The 17,092-nt window shown below is 29.8% G+C and overlaps 1 protein-coding gene across 1 annotated transcript; it reads right to left on the bottom strand.

Moving 5' to 3' along the window:
• Positions 1–11,347: 11,347 nt before the first annotated feature.
• LOC117911651 (endo-1,4-beta-xylanase 5-like) lies at positions 11,348–15,183 on the bottom strand. Its single transcript, XM_034826055.1, has 7 exons — positions 15,090–15,183; positions 14,537–14,583; positions 14,214–14,433; positions 13,931–14,094; positions 12,713–12,811; positions 11,859–12,644; positions 11,348–11,720 (listed from the first exon to the last, which is right to left on the bottom strand). The coding sequence occupies exons 1-7, from the start codon at positions 15,181–15,183 to the stop codon at positions 11,358–11,360; spliced, it is 1,773 nt and encodes a 590-aa protein (XP_034681946.1). The 3' UTR covers positions 11,348–11,357.
• Between the last annotated feature and the right edge of the window lie 1,909 nt (positions 15,184–17,092).

The following is a 17,092-nucleotide window of genomic DNA, read 5'->3' as shown; positions in this document are numbered from 1 at the left end:
TAGTTTAAAAAAAATCACACCTTTCTAAATTCTCAATTTAAAATATTAATTAAATTATATTTCGATCGTACAAGTATTACTCACTGTTTCAAATTTATAATTTAAAAATGTTATTCGATATCAGATGTCATCAGATATCTAAATGAACTCTCACGACTTTACAAATGTATCTATAAAATTAAAAAAAAAAAAAATCACATATTATTTTTATGGTCTCAAATTATAAGCACGATAATGATTTTTTTTTTTTTTTTTTTTTTTTGGGTTTTACCCCTTGAATAAGCTTCAATTCTCCACCAACTTAACCATCTCTTTCTTTACAAGCTTCCCCAACTTCCCTATCTCCTTAATGACAACTCCCCAAGACATTTACCATCAACCTCAAAAAATTTTCTTCAAATGCTTTCTCTACCTGATAAAGATCATGACAAGGCAACACCCATTTTCATGAAAGTGAAATTACCCACCAAGAAATTAATTAAAAATTTAAAACAAAGTGACAAAATTAGATTTATTACATCCTTTTTCCTTTTCTCACTTCAATTTTCCCCCACTTTTAACTAATGAATTTGGAGGTGAAGTTAAACTGGGAGGACCCACAGTGAAGCCTGCAGAAATGTGAAGGAAGCATCCAGGAAGGAGCTCAAAAACACACACAAGTGGTATATGGTAATTGAGATGGACTCCTTTCTCTTAACTCATCGCACAGTACAGCTCTGAAAATGGTTGAGTATATATGTAGGGTTGTTTGAAGTGAGCTGGTCTTCTTTTTGTATTGATATATACTTATATGTGTTGAAGTGGGTAGAGGTGTTTGGGGAGAGAGAAAATTAATATTAATGGATATTTTGATGGGGATGGTTGATGGGATGAGTTTCTGTATATCAACTCTGTGGGATCTGCAGGAGATGAGGTTTTCAGCCATCTTTGACGACGTGAGTTGGCTTGCGGTGACTATGATAATGGCTGCTATTTCGTGTTTTATAGCAATAAGAAGACGATGATGAATGAGATCATGTACATGTATTTTCTTATTCACAGGCCTGCGCAAGGAAAGTGATGATGAGTTTGAGCTTCTCCCCCTCCTACTTCCTACTCATTTTCTTCCCCCTTTTTTTCCTTCTTTCTTTTTTCTTGTGCAAAGTATATTCAATTTTTCTTTTCCATTTTTTTCTTTTCATTGTAAGATGTGTAAGAAACATATACTAGATCTGTTCCTTGACTCAAGAATTTTTGAAGTTATTTCAATACGGTTTGTTGTCTATTCTATCTTTGAATTCTAGTGCAGAGTAAATAAAACTTAATGTAATTGACAATGATTTTAAGAAGCGTTTTTAGTCTTTTTAATATTTAGAAAATGAAATAAAATTTAATGTTTAAAAATTTAAAGATTCTTCCTATAATCACTATCAAACAGGTTCTTATTGTATTTATAAAGAAAATTAATGATTAATTTTAAAACCCCATTACATTTAGTGATGAAGATTCTATATATTATCATGTAAATTTGTTTATTTTATTTTTTATGTATTTATTATTATGAAATATGGAATAAATATTCCATTTATGTGTTTGTTACTTTTACAAGGATCATTTAGCATTTAATTAATTATAACATCTTTATTTTCTTAATTTTATTATCTTTGAAGAAAATGAAATTATATTCTTTAAATGTTAATATCCTTTCCATACCATGGCCCAAATTTTCTAGAAGCATATTCTTTTGACTTTCATTATAATATTTAGTTGATGTTATATTAAATAATTAAATTATTATAGATAATCATATAATTAGTGATGCATTAAGAATCATCTATGTGAAAGATATAGGAGTGATTCCAAGGGGTTTTGAAGTGCTTTTTGATTATTTGAATCTCTTGAGTGACTCACAAAAGGGATTGGATGAATATTTAGCCCCATTTTAGATTCATTCTAGATCTCTCATGATCACTTAATGTATTTAATGAAATTAAAAGAAAATAATTATGAGATAATATACCGTGATAGCTATTTTGAGAAGTACATAAAATATAGTTTTTTCAAAAATGAATTTCTAAGTAAGGATGAAAATATTGATTTTAGTAAATATATCGATAATTTGATTTTATGAATATATCAGGATATATCGAAAAATATTGGTACATATTTTAACACAAAATATTAATGATATAAAAATTGATTCAAACTCATGAAAATATTGAGAAAAATCTAAAAAAGAATGATAAAAGAAGTAATAATAGACATTTTGAAATTATTTTGTTGAAGAAATTGATATATATTTGATATAATTTGTCATATTTAATAATAATATCACGTGCATCAATAAAAAAATATGAATTTTATAAGTGTGTATCCATTATTAAGTTATATTAAATATTATTTGATAACAATATTATAATATTAATAATAATATCTCTAACTTGAAAATATATTTAATATTAAAATTATAATCAATTTAATTCAAATTTATTCAATAATATAAAATAAATGATGATATATATATATATATATATATATATATATATATATATATATATATATATATATATGATTTTTTTAATATTTATATTTTTTATATTTAATTATCATATAAATTATATATAAAAAAGACTTGTTAAGAAAATTATAATGATGATTTTAAAATAAATAATTAAAATTAATTAGTTTATTAAAATATTCTTTTAATATTTTTGTTTTATAATGGGCTTTAATATATTAATGTTTGTGCATATATATATATATCTAAGGGTAGATTTGGCCGGGGGTTGCCAAGGGTTCAGTTTGGGTCTTTTGACCTGGGGAGTTTGAGGAGTTGACCAGACAAGAGGATAACCAAGAGCTAGCACTGAAAAATTCTCGAAAAATCAACGAAAAAAACCAATAAATGATAAAATATTGACAATTTTTTTTTTCAAAAAATTAGCAAAAAAATCTCTCATTTGAGATTTTGACAGTGAATATTGTGTCGACCCACATCGATACAAGGTGAAATATCATTGATAAATCCCAAAATTTCAAATCGATCAACATGATACACAAAATATTTCGAATAAATCTTGAAATTTCAAACCTTGTTTCTAAATAATGATATTTTAAATTATTATATGTCTCAAATAATTATTGATGAACGATGTCTTTATTAATAGATACTATTATTTAATATTATAGATAGTAAATATGTATATAGGAAATTATTTTATGTCTATTTGAATATTCAATTAAATTTCATTGTATAAAGTGATATTATATTAAATTATATTATTTCTTTTTAAAAATAATTTAATTTTTTAGATAAATTTTTCTATTTGTGAAATTATTAACAATTGTCCCTATTTGTGAAATTATTAACAATTGTCCAAGATGGCAATAAATGAATTATTTAAGAAATAATATTGTCATGATATTGGATGTTAGTTATTTTTTATTTTTTATCATCCATGTGTGATAGCCGTTGGTATTTATATTTGATATTATTCATCTTAAAATCTAAAATATAAGATATAAAATGAAAAACGATTATTATAATTAAATTCATAAAAAGAAAAAAAAAAAGAAATTAATGATGTTTTTAAAGCGTCAAAGAAGAGATAAAATGATGCTTTAGAGAAGCATCATATTATCAATTATAAAAAATAAATATATCGTATGTTGACACTTCTAAGAGCCCCATTTTCTCAGTGCCAATAATCCTTGACACTTATTAGAAACATCATCTTATTTTTAAAAAACATCATTTCTCAAAATAAGAGTCTATATGATGCAGTGTTTTCCTCGACACTTGTAATAAGCATCATTGTTTTGTAGTGAATTTTATCAAATTGGCTAGGCAAGTTTCATTAGTTATGTTGACACTCATAGAAAGCACATCATATGTGTTATCACCTAGACAATGATATTTATAGAAAACATCATTATGTTCAATTATTTTCTTACGTTGACGGTTATAAAAGTGTCAATGTATTGTATGTTAGTTTTCTCCTTTTTTTTTTATAATTAATTTCATTATCATACAATTATTACACCTTGATATTCAAATATTTCATATAAACATAATATTAAACGAAGAATTCAAAGAAAGAAACATACAAAGAAAAAAAACTTCATAAAATATCAATCGTCTTTATTTTTTCGGTCTCATTAATATAAACATGCATACATATGTTTGAATCAACATTCTTAAACATCTAACTTGTACATACTAAACCAAGTTTGCTTCCTTTCCATATTAAACTAATCAAAGCTTGTAAAGTGTTCTAGCTAACAATTACATGTCTAAATATATGATTGAACATTTTGTCCACTCAATATCTCCAAGCTCTTAGAGTCATAATCCCCCCTAAAAAAATTGCTATATTAGCATCATAAGTCCATAACACAATCAACCATTATTTTATAAAATGTTGACTTCTTCATCCATTAGTTTGAGTAGAATGTTGAAAAAAAATAAAATAAAATCTTTCGATCTCTCAACCAACATTTCTTGGTGTGTAAGGAAACATTATAACATCTCTACAATCATAGGAGGACAAAAAATTGAAATCTTGTTTTTATGAAAATGATTGATTCAAACAAGTGAACCTTTTAGAATCAATTTTTTTTTTTTGGAAATTATAGCAAGAAAAAAGGGAGTGAAAAACATAATTTCAATTTAAGCCAAATAGTACTTCTTTCTCTACTATTTCCCGTGCTTAACTTCAATTGCATGTTCTTTTCAATCATATTTTATATCTCATGAAGGAAGGACTGAAATTGAAGGCCTTATTAATAGCAAAAACGATTTTTTTTTTTGCTTTTTTATGTTTTGTTTTGTTTGTTTGTTTTTTTTTTTTTTTTTTTTTTGCATTTCTTGGAAAAAAAATACCAAGTTAAAAAAAATTAACATTGTTAAAATACTTAAAAATGAATAATAAGATAAAAAATTTTGCCTAAAAAAACCCTATTTTCTAGGAAATACTTATCAAAACAATTTCAGACAAGAAGATGATAAATATATTTTTGTAATATTATAATTTATCTATTTTTAGAAAATAGAAAACAATTCTTATCTCTATTGTTGAATAGGCCACAATATTTTATGTTTTATTCTTTCCTTTCCTTCTTCATCCATCGATCCCAACATCCTTATAGCTTTTCAAAAAGTTAGGTCCTAGAGGATCAAACCTTTCACCAATGCATACTTCCAAACTATAGTTTGACCTAATTAAACCAAGTTTCCTAGTAGTATTTTTTTTTTTTTTTTAACTAATCAATATAAAACATGACATCTTAGAATTTTTTTGTAGCTTCTTAATGCACAAACAAGAACTAATTGGTAGAAAAACATATGAAACAAATCCTTAAAATTTACCCTTGACCTTCACGCGTGAATGAACTTAGGAATGAGAAATAAAGATTCTTTTACCTCACTTTGGTTTCACAAGTGCAAAACCCTCCACAAGCTCACATGCATACCCTTCTAGTCTTGTGCTACAAAATTAGAATTCTTGAAAGAAACAAAAGGGAAAATCGGAAGCCTATCTTCCAACAATGAAAAGTGTTCAAATTATGATGTACTTTCATCCTTTTATTAACAAAACAAATAAATCATGGTATTTTTTTTTCATCTTTTGTAATTTTACAAATTGTTAGGTAGCCCAATTTTTGATAAAACTCAAGAACTTATTGAGCACCAATCAAGAATGCACACTAACAAGATTCAAATATAAGCTATCAAGAATGCAAAATCTTCATGCTAGAAAATCATCGTGGTTAAGCTCAAGATGAACCTACATCCACCATTTGAGATCACCTCCAATTCTATTAATTCAAAGAACCAATTATACCCAACACTCAATGTAAAAACAACACTAGTAAAAACTACAAAGTACTCTTTTTTATACTAATAAAAAATCATTTAGACTCACAAATTGCCTACCAGAAATTTCCCATTCTAACAAAAAAAATGACTCTTGACAAGTTAGTTAAATTTTAACCAACTTAGGTTGATGTGGATGATTAGTTTGAAACATAACTTTTCACAATCTCTACCTTGGTTCAAGCTTACTACATAAACAATGTTTGACCTTGAACATACCATTGCATACATTAAAGATCCTATGGCATTGACATATGAAATTTAGTGTGTTGCACTATATCCTATACTTTTGCATCTCCACTACTTTCTTGACCAATAGGAAATTTTGAATTTTCTGGAACTTGTTACGTTGGAGACTCCACCTCAAAACTCAAAACATTCTTAATCAAATTGAAAATTGTCTAGTATTTTCACTTGAGTTTTCTTCATTTGCATTGATAGTCTTTGCATACATTTCATTTTCATTAAATGATACATCTATGCTAACAATTATCTTTACTCTAGGTGCATCTATAACCCATAATCTATAGTCTTTGACTCCCTTAGCTTATCCTATAAAAACAAACTTAACAGTCCTTAGTTCAAGTTTCCCCTCACTCTGATGTGCATAGGTAGAGCATCCAAAAATCTTGAGATAGCCATAGCTAGATGGTTTTCCACCTTAAACTTGCTCAGGTGTTTTAAAACCTATAACATTGGATGGAATTGTATTAATGAGATGACAAGTTGTTGTAACAACCTCTCCCTAAAAATACTTTGACAAACTAGAACCATATAACATACATCTCACTCTATTTAGCAATGTTCTATTCATTCATTCTATTAAACCATTTTTTTTAGGGTTCTTTCTTATTGTTTTGTGTCTTATGGTCCCATTTTCTCTACACAAATTATAAAATTCTTCATTGCAATACTCTAACCCATTATCAATCCTCAAAACTTTGAGTTTCTTGCTAGTTTGATTCTCAACTAAAGACTTCCAAGTTCTAAACTTATTAATAGCATCATCTTAATTTAGTTTTTACCAAGTATAACCACACCTTCCTAGAATAATCATCTATCAAAGTTAAGAAATGCCTATTACCACCATGTGTTGCAACCTTTACTAGTCCCCAAAGGTTTGAATGAACGTATTCCAGGACTTCTTTTGTTCTCTATACTACAAATTTGAATGACAATCAATGTTGTTTTCCCAAAATACAAGTTTCACATAAAACAAGCTTGGATACACTGTCACATCCTACTAATCCTTGCTTTGTACAATTCTTGCAAGCCTCTATCACTCAAATGACCAAGTTTTTGGTGTCATATTATGGTTTTATCTAATTTAGACTTGCTTGTTGTATATGCAAAACCAACAACAATGCTTTCATTTAGAATATATAACTATTCCTTTTACTTATTTTCATAACCACAAGAGCCCCTTTTATGACTTTAAGTTGATCATTCTCAACTTTGAAAGAGTAGTCAGATTCATCGAGTATCCCTAATGAAATCAAGTTCCTCTTCAAATTAAGAACATGCCTAATTTCTTTTAAGATTCTAGTGACCCCATCATACATTTTAATGGTTGTTGTACCTATCCTAGCCACATCATTGAAAAATAAATCTTCATTTAAGAAAATCATTGTGGTTTAGCTCAAGATGATCCTACATCCACTATTTGAGATCACCTTCAATTCTATTAATGCAAAGAACCAATTACACCCAACACTCAATGTAAAAACAACAAGACTAGTAAAATCTATAGAGTACTTTTTATATATATATTGATAGAAAATTACTTAAAACTCACAAATTGCCTAATTGAAATTTCCCATTCTAACAAAAAAAAAAAAAAAAACTGACTCTTAACAAGTTAGTTAAATTCTAACCAACATAGGTTGATGTGAATGATTACTTTGGAACATAACTCTTCACACAAATTTTAATGGTGACTTTGCACCTATTGTAACATCACAATTTATTTGTGAATTGACAACTTGGTGACTTCACAATATATTATGACTTTACAACTTTTGTAACCTTACAATTCATTGGTGTCTTTACAAAAAGGGGGAAATAGTGAAACTAATGTTTGATTAATCTTGATTTTAATGATAATAAAATAAGGTTTGGATCGAATGTTTTATCTTAAGTGTATATAAGCAAGAATATTTCCAAAGTGGCAATTACAAGCATAAAACTAAGTTAAAGGGAAATTAAAAAGAAGAAAAAGAAAACCTCAAAGATAAATACTTTCAAGACTTAAGTTTTATAGGATCTCTTTGTAAGGTTGTTAGTGCACTAAGTTTTTCATACATTTTATTTTATTTGTTTTGCACCAAAAATCATCTAAGAGTTATTTTGTTTAAAATATTTTATAATTGGATGATTTCTTATTTTCAAATAAAACTTGAGTTAAATACTTTCTAAAACTTGTTTAAAAGGTTTTGAGTTGAAAAATATGGTTATTGGGCTAAAAATGGTCCAACCAATCAATGGTGAATTGAACCGGCTCAATCGGTTAGGAATCGGTCAACCAGTTACCCTTTCTCGGTTGAAGATCGGTCAAAGGGTGGAGAGATCTTCTCTCTTTTCTAGAAGGGTTGCTCTCCCAATCAAGGGTATTTCTCTCCCGTTTGATGGTATCCCTCTCCTGGTCGAGGCTAGACCTTTCCTAGTTGAGGTCTGGAAAAACCCTAATAGTCACCTATCAAAGCATTAAATACCAACAACTAGTGAATCAGTCGAACTGATGCTCGACCAATTGACCCCAAACATGCCTAATAGCTAGTTTGACCTTTCTCATTTTTAAAAATGCTTCAACCTTCACTATTTTAAGAACTCAATCTTCCTAAACCATTCTTGAATATATTTGAGCCTTCAGAGAGTGTTTTTAAGTGCACAATTATTCTAAAACTTGCATATCATTAGTTCACCATTCAATCTTAGTTTATCTTATATCATTTAAGCCTAAAATTTTGTATTAGGATTTTATGAGATTATTTCATATCTTCATTTGTAAATCTTTGAGAAGAATAGTTTAAGTGTTAAGTATCACTTAAGGATTTTCAAGTGTGGAGTATCACTTGAGGGGTTGTTCAAGAGTAAGGTATCTCTTGAGGATTGTAAAAGGTGCTTAGAACTAAAAGTTCAAGAGGATTGATTGAAACCATAATCCAATTATATTGCTTGAAGGCTTGGTTTAGAAGTGTTAAATTAGTGAAACCTTAAACTTGGAATTGAAGTTAGAGGAGAGTGAACGTAAGTTGAGTTGCGTTGAACCACTATAAAAATCTCGTGTTTGCATTCTCTCTTTTCAACTCTTTTATTTTATATGCAATTGTCTTTATATTGTTTTTATTATATAAATTGCATATAATTATTTTTTTGCATTCATATAGTTTGAATTTGTAAAAAGATATCATCACTTTATTCACCCCTACCCCTCTCTAGGGTGATTACCTTAGGTTGGATTAGCTTATTTTTCTAACATACATATTTCTAGGCATTCACACAAAAAAGGAAAACAAATATGAATGCAAGTATTGAAACTTAGAGACCAAATACTAGGAGCACATAAGTTCCTTGAAAACTTGAATTTTCTCCAAATGTTTTGAAATTGACAACAACCTAATAGTAAACAAAAAAATTATCTATTTACTATGAAATTATCTAATAAAATGAAATCACATACATAATTTATGTGTGGTTGTTTTATATTTTGGATTCTTCTATTAATATATTTACATTAAGGCTTCTGCATGCATAACAATGACCTTACAGTATGTCGTAAAGTTCTTTCCTTATCCGATTTGAGATATTATAATCACTCAATTGAGCTTGTCTTTGGAGAATAAGAAAATGCAAATTTTCATTAACAACATCCCTGGGATAAATTAACTTTGTATTTCTCACGAGTTCATCCTTCTATCTATTGTGTGGAGTTGGCTAGGTGAAAGTGAGAGAACCCAACTGGATATAAAATGTTGTAATTGTAGACATTGATGTCATTATGTTTTCAGAATGGAAACATGATAGTCCTTGTTAGGGGACTATGAACTTTAAGGTGATCTACTTTTGGAAGTTAGGGCTTTGGAACTCACTAATGGGAGCACTGAATGGGAAACTTTGTTCATTTTGCTTAAGTGCTATTCTTGGGCTGACAAGGTGATTTCCTTGGGCATCAATTGCTTGGATTCTCACATTCCTCTTCAATTCTAGTCTCTGGAAGTTTATGTTTGTTTATGAGTAAACTATATATATCCATAGAAAATGGTTACAATGTATATTTAATATTAGATGTGGTATTTTTAAAACTATAAATAATTAATAGATCTAATTTGTTTCAAGAAAATCTAAAAGAAAAATTTGAAAGTTGTTAGTAGATTGCCATTTGTCATGAGTGAATGGTTGTAGTGAGGAGCTATATACTCATTGTTGTGCCAAAAAAGATTCAATGTAAATATGTTAATGTAACAACAACAACAACAACAACAATAATAATAATAATAATCTATACATAAAGGTATACGGGATTTTAACATGGTTCAATCATCTATGCTTATATTCATGGATGAGAGAAAACATTTTACTATGACTATCGATGATAGAAAACATATACGATTATTGAGTTTCTAAACATATCATGTACCTATACATCCTATTATATGTAAATCCTAAACCATGAACCCTTTTTTTGCAGCGAGTGTCTCTCGCTTTTCCTCACATCTTTATCATTCATGTATAATCTTTACAAGCTCCTTTTCATCTTATGCCATTTTCCTCTCATAATTTATAATATTTATAAAGATATTCCTACCAATTTTCTTGTTTTATAAGAGTAATTATAGTTGCAGATCAAAAATTTTGAGACGCTTTCCAACACCTATATGTCTAGTGATGTATTTTTACTTTGAAGAGGTCTACAACTGTTGGAACTCTTTCACGCAAACTAATTAACAGCCATAAAAGAAAATAGTCAATCTTTTTTGTTGCAGAACCTTATGAAGTGATTGAAATTTGGAACAACTCATTTTTAATTTCTCACAATCAGACCCTAGACCTCAAACTAGAGGATTAGCTATAGATATATGGTAAGGACACCTAACCTATGGTATTCCAAATGGCTCAGGGATACAGTCCACTATTTTTTCAATCGTGATGCATCGAGGGATATGTAGTATAACTGTATAAGTTGGTGTGATCATATAATCAAGATTTATGACAAAAAATTTACCTCCAAAGTAGAGCTCAGAAGGACCGGAATCATATATAGGACAGCTTAATTTAAGCCTTGGAAAACATGTATGAAATTCTAATTAACCCAGGTTTTTTAGTAGTTTTTATTTTGAAAAAAAAATCAAAAACTATATATTTCTTTTAGATTATAAACCCAATTTTTATTTTTATTTTTTCATTGGAAGGCATACAAATTTTCATTCAAATTGCTTTATTTGATGAATGCGTTGAATTTATTTTTCCTTATTGAAACAGTAAAATAGGGCTTAATACAAAAAACTCAAGCGGAAACTTTAACAAGAAGCACTGCTGCTTCCTGAGAAGTGTCTGTGGATGGCACCTTAAAGCTATGAATCAGTGAGGACTTCGTCATCAAAGTTGGATGGGCGACTCGGACTTGATAATCTCCATGGAAAAGGGAAGAATCAAAGAAACCATCAGCATTGGTGACGCCTACCAAGCCCTCATGACTCCACTGCTTCAACAGCTTGTCCAAAACATCCCCTGGTGGCAAGTTCTTGAAATTCCCGTCTGTCAAACACATCCTGTAACAGCCCCTTGGACTCCATGTTCCAAATGTTACTATTCCATTCACGGCCGGGTGAGCATGAGCCTCCTCTAGAATCTCCCCAAAGTGCCTTGCCTGCATGGCACATAATTCACCATAATGAAAATTAGGGTTGCAATTTCGATGGGTTGGTAAAATTGATGGTTAACCAAGCTCGTCCCAAATTGCAAGTTGTGTCGCTAAAACCCACCCAGAATTGTACTAAATTTTTACCTGATCGGGCATGCTGCTCACGTCCAGCTCCGTAATCCAAACGGGTACTTTAGCTTCACCAAGAGTATCAATTGCAGCTCTCACATAAGGAAGGTTGGGAGCAGCTTCGAAATGACCCTCAAGCCCAATTCCCAATGATAGCTTTCCACCCGAAAAAGATCGGATCTCTCTCAGCTTTTCAAAGTACCTTCGGGGTTTCACTGATGCATCATCAATCCGCTCTAGGGTATTATAATCATTCAAGAACAAGACGGGCTCCGGATCAAGTTGGTGAGTTTTCTGGAAAACAGCTGCCGAATAATTGGCCCCAAGCCTGTCCTCAAAGAACGTAAAATGCAAATTCTCATTCACCACGTCCCATGCAATAAATTGGCCTCTGTATCGATCCACAACCGAGTTTATCCTTCTGTCGGCGGCTGATCGGAGTTGGGTAGGTGAAAGGGAGGGAACCCACTTAGGCTGCATAACGGGATCGTCCCACAAAATATTGTGGCCGCGGACATTAATGCCATTTTTCTTGCAGAACTGGAGCATGGCGTCGGGCAAGGAGTAGTCCTCCTTTCCAGGGGACTTTTCGTTGCTGTACCACTTGAGTTGGTTTCCGAAAGTTGCGACTGTGAATCTTTTGGTGAACCAATTCTGGTAGACAGTGTTGTTGATGACGAATTCGGTAATGACAGCACCGATTGGAAAATTAGCTTTATTTTGTTTAAGTGCCATTGTTGCTCCTGTTATGGGGTTTCCTTTGGCATCAATTGCTTGGAGTCTCACATTTCTCTTTCGCGTCTGCAGCAAAGATAATGTTTTCTCATGAGCCAACTTAATTATGCTGGTATGAAACTAATTACTTTTACCTTCTCTACGCTTTGATGTTGATGAGACTTCCACTGCTCTTGAGTGAATGGTTGTAATGAGATGCTGTCCACCCATATCTCTACTGATGTATTTTTGCTCTGAACAGTTGACCAACTCTTAAAAGTTAGTTTTGAACCAACATTTAAATCAATTAATGCAAGTAAGGGTGCAACAAACTCAACCCATATCTGGATGAGTTTGCACAATCAATTTTAATATTTGAATTGAGCTTATATTAAGTATTTTCAAATTGAACTTCATTTGGTTTGGATTGGTACAAACCATGATGTACACCAAGTCACTTGAACCTATTTCATATTTTTATAACATTTATAGTATATTATCCTATATAATAATGTTTATTTTCTTTTTAAATTGTTAAATAAAAATATAAAATTATAATTATATCATATATTTTTTTAATATTTAAAAAACATTTAAATTTATTTTTTCTTTTCTTTTTTGCATTATCATAAAATTTTGTATTATTTATTATTTAAATTTTGGTACAAATATGTTGAAAAAGGTTTTAAAGAAATATTGTGGATGAATTTTGAATCATATGAGTCAATAATCCGACCAATTTAAATTTAACTTGACTTTAGATAAATGGGGTCAAATTGGGTTTTAAAATTGGGTAGACATGAGCTCGGATCAGTTGTCTCTTAATTTGAATTGAGGTCGAATAAGTCATCAACCCAACCCAACCCAACTCTCACAAGTTTCAGCCCTATAAGGAGTAAAAGAATCTAAATATATAGAAAATTGTTGCAAATATTACAAATATGGACCTTTTTGAATAGTCAATTTAGGTGGTGTTTGTTTTTTTGGTTTTTTGCTAAAAACAATTTGTTTTCAGAATTTAGGTTGTTTGTTTTTCTACTTTTTTATGACTTATCATAAACTTTTTACTAAATAGAAAAAACAAAAATATGTAACTTTTTCTAAATAAAAAAAATAACATATTGATTTTTTTTACTTTTTAATACTTAATAAAAATAAAATATTACAAAAACAAATAACATAATATTTAACATTATTAAGTATTAAGTTTCTATTTAGAATTAAGTGAAAAAAAAGACACCACATTAGTTCATCAACATTATCGGAGGGACTGGGAATCAAAAGCAAGTAGTGTATATAAATCAAAAGCAAGTAGTGTATATAAATTAGTCCCAGCATACAGTTTTCCAAGTTTGTGACCAATAGTTGATTACCCCAAAATAGAGCTGAGCAGGGCCAGAAGCATCCACAGTGAGTCCACCCTTAAGCATGGACCAACACCCCGACTCAGCAACAACTGTCCCAGCGTATTTCAACCCGGCATTTGTTTTCAAAACAGCTGCCACCGGGGCACTTCCGCTGCTCACTTGAATCCAAGCTGCAGTAACATAAACGATACAATTGAATAATTATTGTAAAAAATTTGAGAAAAAATTTGTTGATGTGTGATTACTATATATACACACAAGAAACCTTGGGGAAGAGAGAGATATATACCAGAGAAGGTGTAGAGCTTGTCCTTCTGCAAGTGAAGCTTCTGCGAAAAACTATCATACGGCTGGTTTCTGCTGTGAGCCACAATGAAGTTGTTGCCCCCCGATACCCTTTCTTCTATTTTTGCTTCTCCAAAAGCCGACCATCCTTCCAACCCATCATCCAACTCTGGGTTTAAAACTATTCCTCCTCCATACTGAGCTTTGTGAGGCTTCTCCAAACACTGAAAATCGTTTCCATAAATAAATATTAATTTAGATATTAAAGATGATGACATTATATAACTCTTGAACTACCAATCAAATTCAGCAAGAAAATTAACTCGCCTCCAAACTGGCTGTGTAATCATAGTTCAAGGCTTCAGCTGCAAACCCTGCTACATATTGAGTAAATAGAACCAATACTTTATTATTATTATTATTATTATCGACTATGTTCTTAATGACATATACATATATTATATGATAGTCCCACCCACAAAATTTGGACGCTATTAAATTATCCAAGTGAAAGGGTTTCTTGGATGTGCACATTCATAATGTCTATTACTAACAATAGAACCCATCTTCCTTAGAACAACACCCGCAGACAACTACATTAAATAACCTTCAAGAGTTTTCCCGATCATGTAGATGTTGTCAACTCAAAGCTCAAAAGGGTCTCATGGTTTTACAACGCATCTACATAATTAAAAAAGGAATTCATACATACATAGTATCGACTTTTTCCCTTACCGATCGATACAGGATATCATAAGAATCCTTAGAAAATGAGTTTTATAACCTAAAACTACCTACTTAATAACATCACAATTCTATGTAAGAATATTTGCTCATTAAGTATATTCTTTATCTTACAAATATTTACCAAAACACAAACCTGCATAAAGGAGAGAACACAGCAACAGCAACACAAGCAGACTATTATTCTCTCCAACCTTCACCATAGGCTTTCTTATGTAATCCTGAGACATTTTAACAAAGTAGATCATAAAAGAAAAAAAAAAAAAAACCTCCATATGTTAGGACTAAGAGCTCTAAAGTTTATACCTAATGGGGTACACTAAAAAACAATTCTACACATGTATTGAGAAACCCTAGTTGCACAATTTGGAGCCGATAAGAGATTCCTGAAATTAGTCTAAAAATGATAATCATATGTTAACCCATTTCATGACATTAAATATGTGACAGTGAAGTGTTTTCTATAAATAATATCTGACAAATATAAATAGGTTTGCTTGGTTTAAGGATAAGATTGTATGAACATGTGGATGCTGAAATTGGTATATGCATTTATTTTTTGTAGTCAAATTAAACTTTTTATGTGATCATTATTTAAATTGAAATTTATTATAGTAACTTTAAATATCAAATTATTTAATATTTGAAAATTAATTTTTATTATTAATTTTTAATAATAAATAATTATATGTATTATATTAGAGTAAGTCTTTTAATACAAAATTTAAAAATCCCATTTAATTTATTAATATTAGTTACTTTTGCATTGGCAAATTAAGTAAACAGGAGTGGGCTCAAGGAAATTGATTTTATTATTCTAGAAGTATGAAACTTTATGAATTATTTTTTTACCATATTTAATGAAATATTCTGTATTAGATTTGAAAGTTTTCCATATATATTCATCATTAAAATAAAGTAATTTGAGATAAATTATTTCTTTAAATAATTTATAAATAATTTAAATTAATTAAAATTACATATTAATATACCAATAATTCAATTAAGAATATGAGATTAATCCATAAATAATAATATTTATAGATAGATATATCAAATATATTATCCAATAATATTTTTTATTATATTAATAAATAAAGTTAAATTTATTATTGTAATTTTAGAGATGTAGAATATCAATATTAATTTTAATTATAGATTTTGCTAAGTTTGAAATTTTTTTTTTCTAGTTTTCAATTTTTGTTTTCTAAAAAATAAAATTTGAAAATTCTTGTTTGGTTTTAAGCTTCCTTTAATGTAAAAAATAGTGAAAAAAATATAAGTAAAATTTTATATAATTTATATGTCATTTGTTATAATGGATAATAATAAATGTACATTTTTTATTTTTCACTTTTATTTGGTTTTATTTTTATTATTTCATATAAATATTCGCTTGTAAATATTTATTGAGTGGGTATCAGACTTGATGTCTCTTCTGATTCTTGTTTTGGTGCAGGTTTGGTTTGCTGCTGAAGCTGGCAACCTGGAAGTGACTTACACACGCAATGAAGAACATGTAGGTTATTGTCATTCAGTTCTTTTTATATCTTAATTTATGAACTGTAGATTTTGGTTTGCTTCTAGGAACCCTTTTATCAAGGGAATGGTGGGTGGTAATGCTGATATATTTCTGTCATAATGCTGTTATACTCTGCTTCTTGTTACAGGGTGTGCTATCTCTTCTTGGTATGAACAATTCGGAAGGGAAACCAATATTGTCATGCTCTTGCAATGACAATTCTGTGCGGCTTTATGAATTACCATCGTGAGTGTAACCATTACTTTCTAGGTTTTATTTCCCTTCTTAACTCCATTATTCTTGGTAAACAGAACATTCTTCCCTGTTTCTTGGTTGACTAATTTTATTTGTTGTGGCATAGATTCACTGAGAAGGGCAGGATATTTGCAAAAGAAGAAGTCAGAGAGATTCAGATAGGTCCGGGGGGACTTGTTTTCACTGGGGATGGAACTGGACAAGTTGATGTTTGGAAATGGCAGGCAGAGCCAACTTCATTGACATCTGAATGATGGAAGGCAGTTGTTATCTCCAGAAAGCTATTCTCTGATTCTGGTTTGTCGATATGATCATTCACACACAGAATTCTCTTTGTAGTAATCTTACAAACTGTAAATTTG

Source organism: Vitis riparia, chromosome 3 (genome assembly GCF_004353265.1).
Source record: "Vitis riparia cultivar Riparia Gloire de Montpellier isolate 1030 chromosome 3, EGFV_Vit.rip_1.0, whole genome shotgun sequence".
Classification (NCBI taxonomy): Eukaryota; Viridiplantae; Streptophyta; class Magnoliopsida; order Vitales; family Vitaceae; genus Vitis; species Vitis riparia.
Note: the sequence above shows the minus strand (reverse complement) of the source record. Positions and strands in the feature narration are given on the sequence as shown.

Excerpts from the sequence above, each read along its gene's own strand:
- LOC117911651 (XM_034826055.1), bottom strand. The coding sequence starts at position 15,183 with ATGTCTCAGGATTACATAAGAAAGCCTATGGTGAAGGTTGGAGAGAAT. Across the intron at positions 14,434-14,536 it reads ATTACACAGCCAGTTTGGAG|TGTTTGGAGAAGCCTCACAA; the intron begins GCGAGTTAATTT and ends AACGATTTTCAG. Across the intron at positions 11,721-11,858 it reads TGAGCAGCATGCCCGATCAG|GCAAGGCACTTTGGGGAGAT; the intron begins GTAAAAATTTAG and ends TGTGCCATGCAG.